We start from the raw sequence: 19,662 nt of genomic DNA, 5'->3' as shown, positions 1-19,662 counted from the left end.
CCAACTTGAAACTCCTCCACGTTGATATGGGCGCATCATGGACTTCCTGCCACTCCCTGCGGAGCGCGTCCTACGACTAGAGCAGGAGTTCCTCTAGGACAGAGGCTTTTAAACCTTTTTTTTTTTTTTTTTTGACTGTGACCCACTTTAAAAAATACATTTTTCACTGCGACCCGGTATATTTGTGTATGTTGTTATTGTGTTGTGTTACTGATTTTTAGCATTATTGTGGTCTATAAGTAATTAGAACTATGAGGCTTACTTTGTGGCCTGGTTCGTGTTTACTTTTCATAAATGGACAAAAAATGTATATTGGGGGTATAATATTCTCCTTATTAGATTAAGGAAGAAATAGATTTAATCTAATAAGTTAATCTTCCTTCCTCCCTTCTTTCTTTTCTTCCCTTTTCCTTCTCTTCCCTCCTCCCTCCCTCCCTCCCTTCCTTCTACCCTTGTCTGCTTGATCTATCATTCATCAAGGGAGGAATGGGAAAGTCTTCCATAATAACGGTGCATTTGACAATGTCTCCTCTCATAACTGCCAACTCCTGCTTTTTGCTCTGAGATTACGTTAATTAATTGCATGCAAGTTTAGAATCCTTACATCTTCTTATGAATTCATCTTTCTTTCTTGTCATGCTCTTTGCCCTAACATGTATTTTGTTGCCCTATTTCTATACCAGCTTTCTTTTTGGATTTGCTTTTTAATTGTCTCTCATCTTTTTCTTATAGCCCCTTTGTGCCCTCTTTTAGATGCATTTCTCTTAGAGAGGATGTATCTTTTTTTCCTCTCCGTTTGTCAGTCTTTGTCTTTAAACCAGGTAGCAAATTTACACTTACACTGAACATGATTACCATTATATTTGAATTGATTTCTAACACTTCATTTTATCTTTCCCTCCCATTTTCTCTCTGGCTCTTTTAAAAACTTCCTTACTTTCTATAGAGATTATTTTTTGTTCTTTTTCCATTTTTTCCTCCTCCACTATTTTGGAAGTTCTGTCTGTACCTTACTGGTTATTTTAAATATTTTAACATGCATTCTTAACCTAACAAAGGCTAAGTAATTGATGTCCCAGATTCAAGGGACTTAGAATAATTGAACTCTGATTATCCCCGTCCCTATTTTTTTAAAGATTTTATTTATTTATTTGAGAGGGAAAGAGTGAGAGAGAGAAAGCATGAGAGGTGGGAGGGTCAGAGGGAGAAGCAGACTCCCTGCTGAGTGGGGATCCCCATTGAGGACTCCATCCTGGGACTCCGGGATCATGACCTGAGCTGAATGAAGGCGGATGCTCAACCCACTGAGCCACCCAGGAGCCCCTCCCCTTCCCAATTTGTATGCTCTTTGTTAATTAGTATTTTTGTTCTTTTTTTTTTTTTAACCCCTCAACTTAAATATTATCTTTATTTTATGTAAGTCACATTTGTATTAGTTTAACCATGTATTTCCCAGTGTCTTTGCTCAATACCCCATCTTACTTCTAAGACCTTCCAGGGAGGATCATTTTTTTTTTTTTTGGACAGTTTTAAAATTTAAATTCAATAAATTAACATATAGTGCATTATTAGTTTCAGGGGTAGACTTCAGTTATTCATCAGTTGCATATAACACCCAGTGCTCATTCCATCAAGTGCCCTCCTTAATGCCCATCACCCAGTTACCCTCCAGCAACCCTCAGTTTGTTTCCTAGAGTTAAGAGTCTCTTATGGTTTGTCTCCCTCCCGATTTAGTCATATTTTATTTTTCCTTCCCTTCTCCTGTGTTCATCTGTTTTTTTCTTAAATTCCACATATAAATGAAATCCTATGATAATTGTCTGTCTCTGATTGACTTATTTCCACTTAGTGTAATACCCTCTATTCCATCCACGTCATTGCAAATGGTAAGAGTTCATTCTTTTTGATGGCTGAGTAGTATTCCATTGTGTGTGTGTGTGTGTGTGTGTGTGTGTGTGTGTGTGTGTGTGTGTATACACATACCACTTCTTTATCCATTCATCTGTCGATGGACGTCTGGGCTCTTTCCATATTTTGGCTGTTGTGGACATTGCTGCTATAAACATTGGGGTACAGGTACTCCTTCAGATCACTATGTTTATATCCTTTGGGGAAATACCTAGTAGTGCAATTGCTGGGTCATAGGGTAGCTCTATTTTTAACTTTTTGAGGACCCTCCATACTGTTTTCCAGAGTGGCTGTATCTAGGTAGGATCATTTTTATTCTTCTGAGGCACATCCTTTAGAGTTTCCTTCAGTGAGGTGGTACATTCTCATTTTTTTCCCTTTAAAAACATTTATGTCAACTTTGTTCTTGAAACTTAGTTACCTTGTGTTTACAATTCTGGGTTGTCCGTCATTCTCTGTCATCACTGTGGCCTGACTACACTGTGTTCTGGCTCCTGTTATTGCTGTGGTGTTGGGAAATCAACATCGGTCTCATGTGGCTTCTTTGTAGGTCATCTGTCATTCTCCCTGCCTGCTTCTACGATTGTCTTTGGTGTTCTGCAGTGTCACTATGAGATGTCTAGGTGCTGACCTTTTTTTTTTTAACATCCTGCATGAGATTCATTGACCCTTTCTATAATAGGATTGTTACGTAGTTTTTGGAAATTCTCAGCCATTGTCTTTTCAAGCATGTTCTCACCCCCGTTCTCTCAGTTATCTCCTCCTGGATCTTTAGATGTGTGCTAGCTCTCTGAATTTTTCTCTTACATTCCCCACCTCTGTTTCTGCTGTGCTACATTGCAGGTGTTTTGGGGCCTTCATCTCTTAGTTCCCTAATTTTTTATTCACCACTGTCTAATATGCTGCTTATCCTAACCATTAAATTTTTCATTTTAATTTTTTTTTATTTTTAGAAGTTTAGTTCGTTCTTTTTCAAATTTGCTTATTTGATATAATCTTTGAAAAACTTTTTTTTGCTAAAGTTTGAAAATTTTCTCTTTATGAACATGTATTAAATATAGTAATTTTATAATCTGTGTTTGATCATTCCAAGACCTGCCATCTTTTGGGTCTGATTATGTTGCGTCTGTTGGCTCTTGATCACCCACCCATGGCCTTGTGCTTTTTGTGATTTTCCTCTGAGTAGTCTAGCTTGGAACTATATCTGTGGTTATCCTCTGAGTCCTACATTAAGGTGCAGGTTCCTCAGAAAGAATTTCCATTTGCTTTCCCTACTGCTACAGGGTTATACTGATTTGGGACCACTTTAAATTACTGTTTGAAGTGTTTTGGACCACATTGGTGGCACGAATTAGGGAGCCCTGGGTTTTGATTACAGAATCTCAGAGGAGATTTACAGATGATTTTTCCCCTCCATCTAGCTCTAAAGTCCCAGCTTTATGTGGGGTTTGCTCTTAGACACCCTACCGTGGGTGCGTCATGGCTTTATTTTCTTAACTCCTGTCAGAAACTCAGCATCACCAGTGTTCTTTATCCGCCTACTGAGGAAAACTATCTTTGATGACCTTTTCCCAGGCTCTTCCTTTTGCATTTTTGTTCTCACAAGTTCCATATTTTTGTGGCAATTTAGCAATCCATTTAAAATTATTTTAAAGATATTTTATCCAACAGTTTTAGATGTTTTCAGCAAGGCGGTTAGTCAAGGTATGTAATTACCGTACTGCAGAAAACCAGCCTCATGGTAATATTTTCTTTCATCTTCCACTGCGATGTTTTAGAAACCCTAAAATAGCTTCCCTGAAATTACTTATGACAACTTTGGAATTGTTTGGCGGTCAGAATATGGATTCTTGTTAATAAAAGATTAGATTGATCCACATGAAATTACTATTTTTATATATAAAAAAAATCTGTTGAATATTGTCAAATTGATACGGTTCAGTCTAAGTACTCTCTAGAAGTTGTGGTCTGCTTTTCCTTGAGATATTTTGTACCTTCTTACACTTGTGGTGTTGGCCAAGCTCTTTCATTTGTTGCCGGCTCCTGTCCTGACAGATTGCCCTCTACATCTGGGACAAAGGCGATGGGCCTCCCCTCACTCCAGTGCCTGAGTTTTGTACAGAGGCTGTGGACTCTTCTTGTGCTACCACATTCCATTCTTTTCTACCACTTTGTGTAAGTAATAGAAGAAAAACTTCCTTGCACATCAAAGGAAAATCTACATGCTGTGGATAACGTTGTCTAGCACTTTAAGTATCTACTGAAAAAACCCCAACCTTCGTTACGTGCCAGGTAAGAACTAGATAGCGTGTTTCTACTAATAACAGCCCTATGAGGTGAGCACAGTTGTTATCCTAGTTTACACATGAGAAGAGAGAGGACTGAGCAGTACTTGTTCAAGGTCACACAGTGAGTCTGGGGGAGGGGGCGTGAGGACCGCGAGGGCATAGACTCACTCCCGAGCCTCCGTGCGGAACTTCCTGCCACAGCTCTGGAGTCAGCGTGCCGGCAGTCATTTCTCGTGTCGATGACTCAGCTTGTGTCTACTGGAGTATCTGTTCCATTTCCTAGAAGGGCGATTTCACACATTTCTGGTTCTACCTAAGCCTTCTCCTCAAGCCCATCTCCTCTCAGCGGGAGACCTTGATTTGATCTCACCTGCCACTGTCCAGCAGAGCTTTCAGAATGAACTTACTTGTTATGGCATCCCCATGGTCCAGCCCCCAGGATGAGCCTGAAGACCCCTGAAATTCACTAGGATGTTAACAGTTCTTCCTCAGAAGGGAAAATATATCCCTCACCCTCAAGTGTTGTCTGTTCTTCTCAAGGCGGTCACACAGAAGTCTGTGTGTTGCATATTCAAAGACGAATATTTGTACACACACTGCAGTGATGGGAGAGAATCTGTAATGTTTGCTCAGTTCCTAAGGGGGAAATCCTGTCTTTCTAGACATGATGGCTTACTTGTTCTTTAATGCTCTTCTGGGCAGTCTGGTGGGGTCAGCTTCCTAGTGTCTTGAGTAATATGACAAAGCTGTGGTTAAATGTCACTATAATCTGGCCCCAGATGATGTTTGAGTCATGATTGAATATTATCAAAGGCCTAAGACATTTGATTAAAGGGTCAGAACACCCCACAGAGCAGGCCGTGGCCTTAAGTGTAGGCTGTCCACAGTCTCCCTGTGTGCTGCCTTCATCCGAGTGGTCAGCTGGGTCTGGGCTGGCTCAGGGCTCCGTAATTGTCCCTCCTTCTCTGAGCCCAAGTGTTTGAAGTAATCCTCCCTTTGGCAGAAGATAGAATGTTGCTGTAGCCTAGTCTTGGGTAGACAATAAAGGGGCCATAAAAATACTTTCAACATCAAAGTGAGATGGGCCCCACAAAAGGGAGTCACTGTACATGAACACAGCCCACTTGTTCTCTCCCTTTGTCACAATCTTTACCAGCTGGGAAAAGGAAAGGGAAGGTGACTAACATTTATTGGGCAGTTATAATGTGCTGAATAAATGTAGCAGTGAAAGCAGCTTCACTGGTGGCTATTCTGACCATTTTCTAAACGAGCAGACTGAAGTCGAGAGCTGAAGAACATTGTCTGGATGACACACTGTGTACAGGGCAGGGCTGGGATTTGGGCTCAGGTCTGGCTGACGTCAGAGGACTTGTCAGCTGAACTCCAGTTCCTGTTTTCCCCTAGAACTTAATCCTGGAAACAGGTTTGATGTCCTTAACATTGGTGAAGGTCACCTCTACGGCCTGTGAGACCTAACATGGGTGTGAATGTGGGTGTTAATATGACACGGACTCATATATGCATATATGTTTTCTTGTTTTCTAGGGAAATCCAGTGAAGAAAGAGGATATATTTTTTGCAGTAAAAACATGCAAGAAATTTCATGGTGATAGAAGTATGTTTTGTGTTATTCATTTTTGTTGAACTTTGAAAATCCCAACTGCCTTTAAAAAAAAGGAAAGTACAAACCAGATAGAAATTCAAGAAAGGGATAATGACACATTTATTGTTGAAGCGAAAGCAGTTACTTAGTATTCCTCATCATACCAATTCAATCACCAAGATCAATTAGAAGGGACCGTTTTGTATCAAAACATGAGTGGCCCTAGCCCTTCTGAATACTGTTCAGAGCAGTGTTTTAAATTGGAAATGGGAAAGCACAGCTGTGGCAATCTTGGTCACGATATATGAATAACAATCCATTTTGCGGAATAATGTCCTATTATGTCCATGCACCAGTTCTGAACTGTATAAAGAATGTTAGAGGGGATTTCAAGGTGAGAGAATGCCAAAAAAAGGATGTTTTCTCAAAGACTAATCCTTTTTACATTATGGTGGATGCGCACATTGGAACTTATAAAGATACGTATTCGCTCATGAGTGGTTTATATGGCAGAAAAGGCAACAGGTGGCTTATACACAGCGGTCCCTTCTTAAGGGAATCTTGGCATGCAGATGAATGTTGTTTTTATTCAAGTTTTTGGTGTCATTACAGAATTCTACTAAGTTATGGTGATAATGTAAAAGAAAAAGCCCATCCTAAATATAAGTAGACATAATTTCTTTCTTTTTTCGCCTTATTTCAAGCTGCACTTTTCTGAAATTGAAAATTAGACAGTCTTTTGCATTTTCTAATTTTAGCATATATTTTAATTTTTTTCCATGAAAAGACTGTCGATTTCATCAAGAGCGTGATATTTATGTAGAAGAGATTTCTAAACCAGCTGTCGTTTTCAGGGGATTGGAACTATGGGGGAAGTTCATTTATACAATTTATTTGATAATATGATACTTATAAATTATACTTAAAAGGGGAACATTTTCCAAATAAAAAATATTATAATTTGGGATTGAAGTATTATTTAAGATATTGACATAAATTAAAATCTGGTTATGATGTACAGTATCATAAAAGCATGTAACTATAAACCTTCATAATTACCTAAAATAGTCACATAAAGTACCAAGTCCTATTAAATCAGCCTAATAGATACATGCATTATACAGGGAGTCCTAAAGAGCATTAAAAATCAATACAGCAGTTAAAATTTTCATCATTCACAAAAATTAACCTAGATTTAATATCCTTTTGCTTTTTTTTAAAAATCTGGAAGGGCGTTTGGGGACAATTTTTGACATATCTTATAAAAAAGTATCAAAGAAAATGAATGAAGGCACTGCCTTTTTTTTTCTTTTTTCTTTTTTCTTTTTTTTTTTTTTTTACAGCCAGCAGAAGTGTTCAAATTGATTTATTTGATCTTGAAGTTGCACTTGGGAGTAGTGACTGTTTTCATAATACTGATGTTAAGAATGGTGGTGGTGGTGGTATTTTCTCTTTTGAAACATTTTTTGAGGGACAGTAAAGCAGTAAAATTAGGGACCATTCCTGTTGCATTTTTTATATTCTACAGAAATGAAAAAGAAGTTTGCTAATTTTAATTTAGTAATTTTGAATGATCTAGTTTATTGCTTTCTCATTTGCATAAGGTTGAGATAATCTTTTCAGATATCCATCAAATGCTTTTATATTCAAATTTTGAGTGAAAGGTCTTTAAAAATTACAAATCTTAAAACCCTGTTAAGAGCGTTAAAACCAAACCTCCCAAAGCTGGATGCATTGATTCACTGGTATGAATTTGAATCTGAGGTCACTGAAGCCTGACACTTAATTAAAAGGTATTATGAAGCTTTCACAGTTGGGTTTCTGGGGCAAGCCATCTTTAAACTTGGATGTTTGTTTATAAAGATAGTCTGAGGCAGCAGGATTTTAGGGACTTTGATGTCTCTATGGCTGGATGGAAGTGAGCTTTCCAGGCCACTGGGCTCCCCTCCTTCTTTTGGAAGGCTAGTCTAACCACTGATTGGCCCAGAGAATTATCCAGTAATCGTATTCATTACATTGACAACACTGTATTAACTGCTTCTGCTCATCTTCTTTACATTTTCTGCTGTGTGTTTTACATACGTTGTATCATCTGCCTTCATATTGACAATTCCTTATGATGTGATAATTAGCGTTATTCCCTTGATCGTGTGGAGAAAGCTGAGTGTGGGACAAGACGCAGCTGGCCCCTGTTCTTATAGACTATTGAGTAGGAGAGCTGGGACTCAGGTTTTCTGGCTCCAAATCCCAAGTTCTTTCTGCCACAGCACAGCTGTGCTGTCATCTCCTTGGATGTGTTACAGTCTTAACACTTGATAAATCGTATTTGATATTCATGTTGACATTCTGCTAGGCTCAAGGTCACTTTTGACTTGGCCAGAAGGTGCGAAAGTAGGCTTTTTATTTTCAGTAGCAAGGGGGAGAGCCAGAAATTGAAATCCACAGAGGATCTAAAATATAAACCAAGCTGGGCATTCAGACTGCCACCCCTGTCCAAGCATATAACTGCTGTAGTCAAGCTGAATACATGGACCGGGGTGGGTTTTTTCTTTTTTCTTCCCTGTGCACTTTGTGGTAGAAACACTTGAAGTTACAAAGGCCAAATGACAATGAAGGTCAAAAAAACCCACAAAACTTAGATAAGACTATATATTTATCTTTGAAAAACAGAGCTGGCTATACTATTGGTGATGTATCTGGTGGCGTGTTCTCACTTGTGGGTGCACTGCCCCCTGGGGACGGCAGAAGACCCCTAGTGATGCCCCCCACTCCTGGGCTCCGTATAATGTTGGCCATGTCCAGGGTGAGGGTGAGGGATGGCACTTTCTGTTAAAGGCTCCAGTCAAGCAAGGGAAAATACACATTGAACCCATTTTTTTATATTCTCAATGGAGACTTGATAATAAAGGCAAGTTCCAAAATTAAAAAAAAATTATTAAATATCCTGTACCTTTTTGGCTTAACGGTGAAACAAACGTTTATGTAACTGCTTTGTGTCTAGATTCTGATGTAAATGAAATAAAGCATTCTTAGGACACTGCAAAAATACATTCTATCTTTTGGCTTAAGAAAGAAATACATATTGACACCATCGAAATAGCAACACGCTCTTGGGATGCAAGCAGTTAGTAGGGTTTTAAAGAAACTTTAAACATATTATATAAAGCAAATTAGGCATAGCACGTAAAATTATAATGAAGCAAGGAAAAGGTCTCTGGAGTTTTAATGTTCAGCTTGTTCACTTCCTCCTGGGTGATGTGTTTTTCCACTGTGTGACGTGAGCTGTCAGAAAATGTTAAGAATTTTCTTTGCACCATTTTGCCATGCCGTTCTTGTGCGTGTCTTTAAGTATCTGCTGGCAGCCACTGTTTTGTTCATCAAGTGCTGGGTCGTGAGATGCTCTCCTGCTGCTGTCCCCTCTGACTAAAGAGGTAAAATTGCTATTTGCTCAGCCTCTGGTTCCTTTTCACAGCTTCCTGAGCACCTAAAAATAAACACTTTATTCCTTTCAGATTGAAAAAAACAAAACACCCTGTTATCTTTCCTGCAGTCATCTTGTCTGGAAGAGGCCAGTCTGAACAAACTTACTGAAGGGGTGTGTGGTTAGACAGGCTCACAGGTACCGTGCTGGAGTGTGCTTATTTCAGACCGGAGGCGTGGGGTGCAATGCAGCCAGGTGGAGGGCTTCACTCTGTTGCAAATGATGTGATCAGATTAATGACTGAGGAGAGGGAGGGAGTCAGGTGCTGCCCCATTCAGATCTCCCCCTGGCTGTGGAACAGATAAAGAGGTTCCAGAATTGCCCGAAAATGTTGTTTTAGATCAGCCACGAGGGATGCCTTTCAGTCTTGACGTACGCCTCATCTTTAAAATCAGGGTATGTGTCTCTAACCCTCTCCGGAAGAGAGAGGGGCCAGCAGGGTTTTGTCATTGACGTACACACGGAGACAAGGAGTCCATTTATCGAGTGAAAATAGCAGAGTTCTTAACATTAAGAGTCATTCACATTTGATTGTGGGGTAGTTTTTGTACCGTGTTTAAGTGTCTAGTTCATTTTCTTTTGTAATCAGTTTTGCAAGTAAATTCACCAGGGGTAAAAATGTGTGTTCTGTGCCTGCTAGCGAGACACATCTCCTCCTGCTTCGAGTCTGTAAAGCCATGTGGAAGATTTATACCATCTGTGCAGTGGGGTTTATTATTTTTTTTAATAGCACAAGTTTTACTTTGCTCCAATTATAAGTTATCTTGCGGTAAACCTTCTTGAAAGAGGCGTTCACTAGTGTTTTATTAGGTGGTAGAAAGTACGCTTCTCTGTATTGAAAATGAGACGATAGATCATGTAACTATATTGAAATATTTTCTCAAAGTTTAATGTACTTAGGAACACAGTGCCTCAATATAAAATATTTTATAACTAGAATGAATTCAATTTAGAATTCAAAAAATCGCTAATAAAATCGGCCAATATTTTAAAAGTTTTACATAATTTAGAATCAACCCTAGTTGAAAATAAAGGCTTTACCTGCTGTTATAGAAGACTTAGCCTTAGCTTTAAGGTTTTTATAGCTGGCAGAGACGACAAACGTCTCAGGAGTTATAGTGATTAGGGGACAGATGATGAAAATTGTAGAATGCTTTTGGGATTATAGAATCATAGCACCCTACTCTATAAAAATGGCTGGTGTATTTTTATACGATTGGTAATGGTGGCAGCAGTCTTGTACCAAATGATAAATTGCCTTTACGAATAAAACCTTCCTTTAAACTAGTTCCTTTTGTGGGAACTTACTTCTACAAAATTCAGTCCTCATTCAAACTATTTATTGAGCACCTACTACCTCCTGGGCACTGTGCCTGGTACGGGGAACAATTCATACAGTAATTCTTACCTTTAGTGAAATTTCTGTTTCAGCTGTTTCAGACAAAAACTCAAAGCAAGTAGTTAGGTACAGCAAAGAACTCACTCACGATTTTAATGTCCTTTAAATCAGCCGAGAAGAAACATCTCTGCTATGTAATAAAGCTGTTAGAGCAAACAGGAACTGGAGGCTAACAGCTGAGGACGGCAAAAGCAGACTTTTGCACAGCTTGCAGGACTGAGGGCTGGGGACTGAGGAAAATTCTTGACCTTTCCTCACAGCTTCTTCCAGCATCATGCAAGGGGGGACATCTTACCCAAGAGTGAATTAGTGGCGGCAGGCTGCAGGGAGCCCTTTCTGGGGCAGGTCCTCCCGCGTGCGACATATACAGCAAACTGCCACTGCAAGTGTCACGGGGAAGATTTTCATTGTGTGCTGAGATTTGAAAGTAGAAGAGGGTTTATTTTTCTTCCCCCGCTTCCTCCAGCAGCCTTATCTGTTATATGCATCTTTGTCCATTTTGACATGAAGAAATCTCTGCCTTTCTAGGATTGCAGAAAAGTTATATTTTAAGGTCTAAAAGTTATTTAGTGGGTTAAAATAGGTAACTTAGAGATTACAACAAATGTCCAGAATTCATAGGTCTTTCTTAAAAGCTGGTGAATAATGGATAAAATGGTGCACTTTTGCATTTTATATGCAAAGGCTGTCTGACTTTGAAGTTGGCATTGCATTGGGGGTGTTCGCACATATTTTTATTTGGGCTGGGAAAAAGGAAAAAGATAAATGATCTGATAAAATCTCAAAATACTGACCTGAAGATTGAGTTCACTGGAGTGGAGGTTCTTAAATTGCCAGGGTTTACAATCTAGATATGACGATTTTTTTTCTATTAAGACAACAGAAACCTCTTAGAATTTAGAGAACCCCTCTAGGAATTCCCCACCCCTCTAGGAAGCATTTGAAAAATCCAGTTGTGAATTTTAAATGGAATAGCCTGTGGGGGAAAAAGGAAAATTAAAACACTATGGTATAATCAGACTAGGAAATGGATTATTACATGGACTCGAGGAATGAGGAATCACCAGGAACGAGAAGTGTTGGGCTCTAACATACACTGAAAACGTCTCAAGGAGAGGGTTCCACGCAGGTGCTGTCATCGACCAACAACCTGACATTTCTCAGAGTAGGAAAAGCAAGCAGGTTGGGATACCCCAAGAGGAACAAATAATGGTTCTCTTCCTTTACAGGCGATTATGCTGCCCTTCATGATGCTAAGCTTTCCTGCAGAACTGTGCCAGTGACTGTCCCTCCTTCATTTTTTTCAGTTCCCATTGTAAAGCAGACCTGGGCAGGCCAGGCAAGTGTCATTGAATACTACAGTGATCACGCAGAAAGTTCCATCCCTACAGTAGATCTGGGGGTTCCCAATACAGATAGAGGTGAGTCCTTATTTCTTACTACCCTTATTCAGAATGTCCATTATCCTAAATCAGGATAAAAATAAAATAGAAATACTATGATTTTTGCCTTATGTAAGTTTCACTTTCTCCTCTCCCAGCGCCTTTACCCATGGGTATGGACCAATTCTCTTGGATTAAGAGCTGCTTTATAAGCAGTATTAAGGAGGGCACGTATTGCATGGAGCACTGGGTGTTATATGCAAACAATGAATCATGGAACACTACATCAAAAACTAAGGATGTACTGTATGGTGACTAACATAACATAATAAAAAATTACTTTAAAAAAAGTTGTAAGTTGTTAGGCCATGTTAATATGACTGAGCACATGAGAATTAGCATTCTTTAAGATTTTTTTTATACCTTCATAATTCGTTGTGGCCATAACAGAGTGTCCAAAGCTAGTTTATCATCTTCCCACACAATGCTGCTTCTCATTTCATTGTAGTAGTTGAACCAGCCAGTATTGTTCTGTGACGGCTATTGGCCAGCTGCCGAAGCCCCAGAAGCAGGGGAGACAGGACCAAAGCCTATGGTTTCTATCCTCATGAAGCTTATGGTCTCACATTTTATATGTACCTCTCCAGTAGTGCTTAACCACGTTCTACACTGCTTATGTGTGGCATAAGCTCCACGATATTCATGTATTTTGTTAATATTTTAATTAGTAATTATTGGTTGTATACCTGTTTTTCGCTTCATATTTCCAGCTAATTAAAAAAATTTTTTATTTCAGAAAATTGGAAGTAGACATTTGGCCACTTCACCTTCACATGCTCTTTGTTTATCTTAATTTTTATCTAGTGTTCCTGCGACATGTTTTTCCTTAGTTTTCTGTTTCCCCATACCCTCTTATGAATAGAAAAAGAAGAAAGTTCATTGTCGTATTCTGTCGAGTAATTTATCTGGATTATTTCATGGTCTTGTCTCTCATAATGTCTTGGTTGATAATGTACAATGTAGAATCAGATATGCCATTCCTGTAGTTAGCAATTCTTCTGTCAGGGTTAAATATATTACTGAGTCTGTCTATTGCTTTGTTCTGGAAAAATGATTTTATTTATTTTTAAATTTAAATTCAATTAACATATAGTGTATTATTAGTTTCAGAGGTAGAGTTCAGGGATTCATCAGTTGTATATAACACCCAGCGCTCATTACATCGCATGCCCTCCTTAATGCCCATCACCCAGTTACCCCATCCCCCACCTACCTCTGCTCCAGCAACCCTGTTTCTTTCTTTTTTTTTTAAAGATTTTATTTATTTATTCGACAGAGATAGAGACAGCCAGCGAGAGAGGGAACACAAGCAGGGGGAGTGGGAGAGGAAGAAGCAGGCTCATAGCGGAGGAGCCTGACGTGGGGCTCGATCCCATAACGCCGGGATCACGCCCAGAGCCGAAGGCAGACGCTTAACCGCTGTGCCACCCAGGCGCCCCCTCAGTTTGTTTCTTATAGTGAAGAGTCTCTTACGGTTTGTCTCCCTGACTTTGTCTTGTTCTTTTTCCCCTCCCTTCCTCTGTGTTTTGTCTTTTCAATTTCATGTATGAGTGAACTCATATGGTAATTGTCTTTCTCTAACTGATTTATTTTGCTTAGCATAATACCCTCTAGTTCCACATCATTGCAGACGGCAAGATTCATTCTTTTTGATGGCTGAGTAATATTCCATGGTGTGTGTGTGTGTGTGTGTGTGTGTGTGTGTGTGTGTGTGTATTACATACATACACCACATCTTTATCCATTCATCTGTTGATGGACATCTGGGCTCTTTCCATAGTTTGGCTATTGTGGACATTGCTGCTATAAACATTGGGGTGCAGGTACCCCTTCGGATCACTACATTTGTATTGTTGGGGTAAATACCGAGTAGTGCAATTGCTGGGTCATAGGGTAGCTCTATTTTTAACTTTTTGAGGAACCTCCACACTGTTTTCCGGAATGGCTGTACCAACTTGCATTCCCACCAACAGTGTAAGAGGGTTCCCCTTTCTCTACATCCTCACCAACATTTGTTGTTTCCAGACTTGTTAATGTTAGCCATTCTGACTGGTATGAGGTGGTATCTTATTGTGGTTTTGATTTGTATTTCCCTGAGGCCGAGTGATGTTGAGCATTTTTTCATCATTCTGTTGGCCCTTTGTATGTTCTTTGGAGAAATGTCTGTTCGTGTCTTCTGCCCATTTCTTGACTGGATTATTTGTTCTTTGGATGTTGAGTTTGATAATTTCTTTATAGATTTTGGATCCTAACCCTTTACCAGGTCATTTGCAAATATCTTCTCCCATTCTGTCGGTTGTCTTTTGGTTTTGTTGACTGTTTCCTTTGCTGTGCTTTTTATCCTGATGAAGTCCCAATAGTTCATTTTGCCTTTGTTTCCCTTGCCTTTGGAGACGTGTCTAGTCAGAAGTTGCTGTGGCTGAGGTCAAAGAGATTGCTGCCTGTATTCCCGTCTAAGATTTTGATGGATTTCTGTCTCACGTTTAGGTCTTTCATCCATTTTGAGTTTATTTTTGTGTATGGTGTAGGAAAATGGCCCAGTTTCATTCTTCTGCATCTTGCTGTCCACTTCTGCAATCATCAATTTTTGAAGAGACCGTCTTTTTTCTGTTAGATATTTTTTCCTGCTTTGTTGAAGATTAGTTGACCATAGAGTTGAGAATCCATTTCTGGGTTCTCTACTCTGTTCCATTGATCTAGGTGCCTGTTTTTGTGCCAGTACCATGCTGTCTTGATGATCACAGCTTTGTAATAGAGCTTGAAGTCAGACATCGTGATGCCACCAGCTTTGGTTTTCTTTTTCAACTTTCCTTTGGCTTCGGGGTCTTTTATGGTTCCATACAAATTTTAGGATTTTTTGTTCCAGCTCTTTGAAAAATGCCATTGGTATTTTGATTGGGATGGCATTGGAACTAAAAATTGCCCTGGGAAGCATAGACATTTTAGCAATATTTGTCCTTCCAATCCATGAACGTGGAACGTTTTTCCATTTCTTTGTGTCGTCCTCAATTTCTTTTATGAATGTTCCATAGTTTATAGAATACAGATCCTTTGCTTCTTTGGTTAGGTTTATTCCTAGGTATCTTGGTGCAATTTTAAGTGGGATCAATTCCTTAATTTCCCTTTCTTTCTCATTTTTTAGTGTATAGACATGCACTGATTTCTGTGCGTTGATTTATATCCTGCCACATTGCTGAATTCCTGTATGAGTTCTAGCAATTTTGGGCTGGAGTCTTTTGGGTTTTCCACATAAAGAGTATCATGTCATCTGCAAGGAGTGAGAGTTTGACTTCTTCTTTGCCCATTCAGATGCCTTTTCTTTTTTGTCTGATTGCTGAGGCTAGGACTTCTAGTACTACGTTGAACAACAGTGGTGAGAGTGGGCATCCCTGTCGTGTTCCTGGCCGTAGGGGAAATGCTCTCAGTTTTTCCCTGTTGAGAATGATATTAGCTGTGGGCTTTTCACATTTGGCTTTCATGATACTGAGGTACGTTCCTCTATCCCAACACTGTGGAGAGTTTTAATCAAGAACGGATGCTGTATTTTTGTCAAATGCTTTTTCTGCATCTGTTGAGAGGATCATACGGTTCTTGTCTTTTATTAATGTAGTGTATCACATTGATTGATTTGCAGATGTTGAACCACCCTTGTTCCCCCGGAATAAATCCCACTTGGTCGTGGTGAATAATCCTTTTAATATACCGTTGGATCCTATTGGCTAGTATCTTGGTGAGAATTTTGGCACCCTTATTCATCAGGGATATTGGTCTATAATTCTTTTTGGTGGGGTCTTTGTCTGGTTTTGGGATCAAGGTAATGCTGGCCTCATAGAATGAGTTTGGAAGTTTTCCTTCTATTTCTGTTTTTTGAAACAGCTTCAGAAGAAAAGGTATTAATTCTTCTTTAAACGTTTGGTAGAATTCCCCTGGACTCTTGTTTGTTGGGAGATTTGTGATTACAACTTCAATTTCCTTGCTGGTTATGGGTCTGTTCAGGTTTTCTATTTCCTTCTGTTTCAGTTTTGGTAGTTTATATGTTTCTAGGAATGCATCCATTTCTTCCAGATTGCTTAATTTGTTGGCATATAGTTGCTCGTATTTTTTTTTTTTTTAAAGATTTTATTTATTTATCTGACAGAGAGACAGCCAGCAAGAGAGGGAACACAAGCAAGGGCAGTGGGAGAGGAAGAAGCAGGCTCCCAGCAGAGAAGCCCAATGTGGGGCTTGATCCCAGGATTCTGGGATCACACCCTGAACCGAAGGCAGAGGCTCAATGACTGAGCCACACAGGCACCCCCATAATATGTTCTTATAATTGTGTTTCCTTGGTGTTGGTCATGATCCCTCCTCATTCATGATTTTATTAATTTGGGTCTTTTTTCTTTTTGATAAGTCTGGCAAGGGGTTTCTCTATCTTATTCTTTCAAAGAACCAGCTTCTAGTTTTACTGATCTGTTCTACTATTCTTTTGGTTTCTATTTCATTGATATCTGTTCTAATCTTTATTCTCTTCTCTGGCTTGGTTTAGGCTTTACTTTTTTTCTTTCTCCAGCTCCTTTAGGTATGAGGTTAGGTTGTGTATTTGAGACCTTTCTTGTTCCTTGAGAAAGGCTTGTATTGTTATATACTTCCCTCTTAGGGCGGCCTTTGCTGCATCCCAAAGATTTTGAACAGTTCTGTTTTCATTTTCATTTGTTTCCATGAATTTTTAAAATTCTTCTTTAATTTCCTGGTTGACCCATTCATTCTTTAATAGGATGCTCTTTACCCTCCATGTATTCGTTTTCCTTCTAAATTTCCTCTAGTGATTGAGTTCAAGTTTTATTTATTTATTTTTTTTAAAGATTTTATTTATTTATTCAACAGAGATAGAGACAGCCAGCGAGAGAGAACACAAGCAGGGGGAGTGGGAGAGGAAGAAGCAGGCTCATAACAGAGGAGCCTGATGTGGGGCTCGATCCCATAACGCTGGGATCACACCCTGAGCCGAAGGCAGACGCTTAACCGCTGTGCCACCCAGGCGCCCCTGAGTTCAAGTTTTAAAGCATTGTGGTCTGAAAATATGCAGGGAATAATTCCAGTCATTTGGTACTGGTTGAGACCTGATTTGTGACTCAGTATGTGATCTATTCGAATGTTCCATAGCACTCAAGAAGAAGGTGTGTTCTGTTGCTTTAGGATGGAATGCTCTGTATATATCTATCTGTAAAGTCCAGCTGGTCCAGTGTGCCTTGTTTCCTTGTTGATCTTCTGCATAGAGGATCTGTCCATTGTGTGAGTGGGGTGTTAAAGTCCCTTACTATTACTGTATTATCAAGTGTTTCTTTAATTTTGTTCTTAATTGGTTTATATAACTGCTCCCAAGTTAGGGGCATAAATATTTACAATTGTTAGATCCTTTTGTTGTTTAACTGTAGTCTTTGGTTTAAAATCTGTTTTGTCTCATATAGAATTGCTACTCCAGCTTTCTTTTGATGTCCATTAGCATGATAAATTGTTCTCAACCCCCTCACTTTCAATCTGGATGTATCTTTATAATTGTTATTCTGAATTCTAGCTCTGACATCTTACTTATATCCATACTGATTAAGTGTCTGGCAGTTAGTAGTGCCTCTTGTTCTCTTTTCTGGGATGAATTTTTCCATCTTGTCATTTTGTCCAGAGAAGAATAGATGAACAAGAGAACAAAATACAAAAATATAAGCCATGACCCCAGCAAAATGTGTACTAAACAAATCAGACTAGATCAGAAGCCAAAAAAGGAAAAAAAAAAAGAATATAATCAAACAGGTGGACCCACCAGAGTAATACACTAGGTCCTGGGTATATTTGGGTCTGTTAGAAAATAGATCCAAAATTGTAAAGAAAAACATATATATACAAAAATAAAATCAAATACAATGAAAGGAAGCCAGAAATGAACAATATGTATAGATATGTAAAATATAAATGTAAAAATGAAAATTAAAAGACTTAAAAGAGTTGATAAAATAAGAAACTAGTTGAAAAGGGAAAAAAGAAAATTTTAAACTGAAAGCCTAATGAAACAAAACCCCTCAAATTCTATATGCTATTTTCCCTAGCGCTGGAGCTTTGCAGTTCTGTGTGCTCTGTAAACTTGGTATTCGCCTGATGTGCCCCTGCTCGTCTGGGGGAGGGGCCTGCAGCGCTGATTCTCTGGTGTCTTTGGGCAGAGTTGCACCACCTTTGCCAAGGAGCCAGGCCCAGTGTAAGCTGCTTCCGGTTGCTCTATCTGGCTTTAGTTCCCTGAAGGCTTTCTGTGCAGGTTTAGAGGCTGAAAATGGCCTCGCCCAGCTCCCCAGCCCCGGAGCAGACGATTAGCACCCCACATGCTTTAGTGAGCCCTCACAGAGAGCAGTCAGTCACTCTCGTCTCCCTGGCTTCTGCCCACACTCTGTTCACCCAGCCTGTGACTGAGCATTTTTATCTTAGGCACACGACCCTGTTGAGTCTCCAAACTTTACAGACTCCTGCAGCGCACACATGAGCGGCTCCTTCTGGGGCAGAGAGGGGATTCTTGTAGTGGTTTTGCTGCTTGCTGGACCCCTGCTCAGACAGCGGTTGCCCAATCATGCAGCCGTTTGTGGTTTATGGCAACAAGTAGCTGAAAGCCCACTCCTGAGCTTGCCGATTGCATCTGGCTTCCCTGCTCTAATGCTTGGGAGCTCTGCCGCACTCAGGCACCCCAATTCTGTGACCCCAGGGATCCTGAGACCCTGCTGTCCCACTGGTATTCCACCCCGCTTCACCACCTGAGCACCTTTCAGGCAGAGACGTCCCCCGTGGGAACAGATTTCTATAAGTTCCGATTTTGCGCCCCACTGCTATATCACTTTCTGGTAGCTGGCTTATGTAGGCTCCTTCCCCCCAGGGTTTATCTTCCGATATATCGCGTCGGATTAATTTCTCCGCACTTCCTACCTTGCAAAAAAAAAAAAAAAAAAAAGTCGCTTTTCTATTTGTAGAATTGCAGCAATTCTTTTCTTAGATCGCTGGTTTAGTTCACAGGTGTTCAGAATGATTTGATAGCTATCTAGCTGAATTCCGGGGACAAGATGAAACTAGGGTCCCCTACTCTTCTGCCATCTTCCCCGGGCTCTGGAAAAATGATTTTAGATTGAGGTGTTTTTGGTTAAGCTTGTTTTTTAGATTTCAATTTAAGTTGCCTTTAATAATCATTTATTCATGTATTCCTAATTGATTTTTTTTTTAATGATTTTTTATTATATTATGTTAGTCACCATACAGTACATCCCCGGTTTCCGATGTAAGGCTCGATGATTCATTAGTTGTGTATAACACCCAGTGCACCATGCAATACGTGCCCTCCTTACTACCCATCACCGGTCTATCCCATTCCCCCACCCCCTCCCCTCTGAAGCCCTCAGTTTGTTTCCCAGAGTCCATAGCCTAATTGATTTCTTAATTTGTGTTTATTGCTATTTATATTCTACCTTGTTCCAACAGGAGTTTGAGATGGCTTTCAAATAATGGTTAAAAATACATAAAGAGATCAAGAA

The 19,662-nt window shown here is 39.7% G+C and overlaps 1 protein-coding gene and 1 long non-coding RNA gene across 2 annotated transcripts in view; one reads left to right on the top strand and one right to left on the bottom strand.

The window, feature by feature from the left end:
* Positions 1–19,662, top strand: part of B3GLCT (beta 3-glucosyltransferase) — a 120,304-nt gene that overhangs the window by 59,772 nt on the left and 40,870 nt on the right. Inside the window, exons 9-11 of the mRNA XM_026493096.4 lie at positions 3,964–4,083; positions 5,742–5,811; positions 11,987–12,100. Of these exons, the coding sequence (XP_026348881.2) occupies positions 3,964–4,083; positions 5,742–5,811; positions 11,987–12,100 (304 nt within the window). The remainder of the gene's footprint in view (positions 1–3,963; positions 4,084–5,741; positions 5,812–11,986; positions 12,101–19,662) is intronic.
* LOC130543176 (uncharacterized) lies at positions 5,900–19,054 on the bottom strand. Its single transcript, XR_008958313.1, has 2 exons — positions 11,474–19,054; positions 5,900–11,203 (listed from the first exon to the last, which is right to left on the bottom strand). It is a non-coding gene; the product is annotated as an uncharacterized LOC130543176 (long non-coding RNA).

The sequence above is a fragment of the Ursus arctos genome, unplaced genomic scaffold (assembly GCF_023065955.2).
Source record: "Ursus arctos isolate Adak ecotype North America unplaced genomic scaffold, UrsArc2.0 scaffold_10, whole genome shotgun sequence".
In the NCBI taxonomy this organism is placed as follows: domain Eukaryota; kingdom Metazoa; phylum Chordata; class Mammalia; order Carnivora; family Ursidae; genus Ursus; species Ursus arctos.
This window is presented reverse-complemented; position numbering and strand designations above follow the sequence as displayed.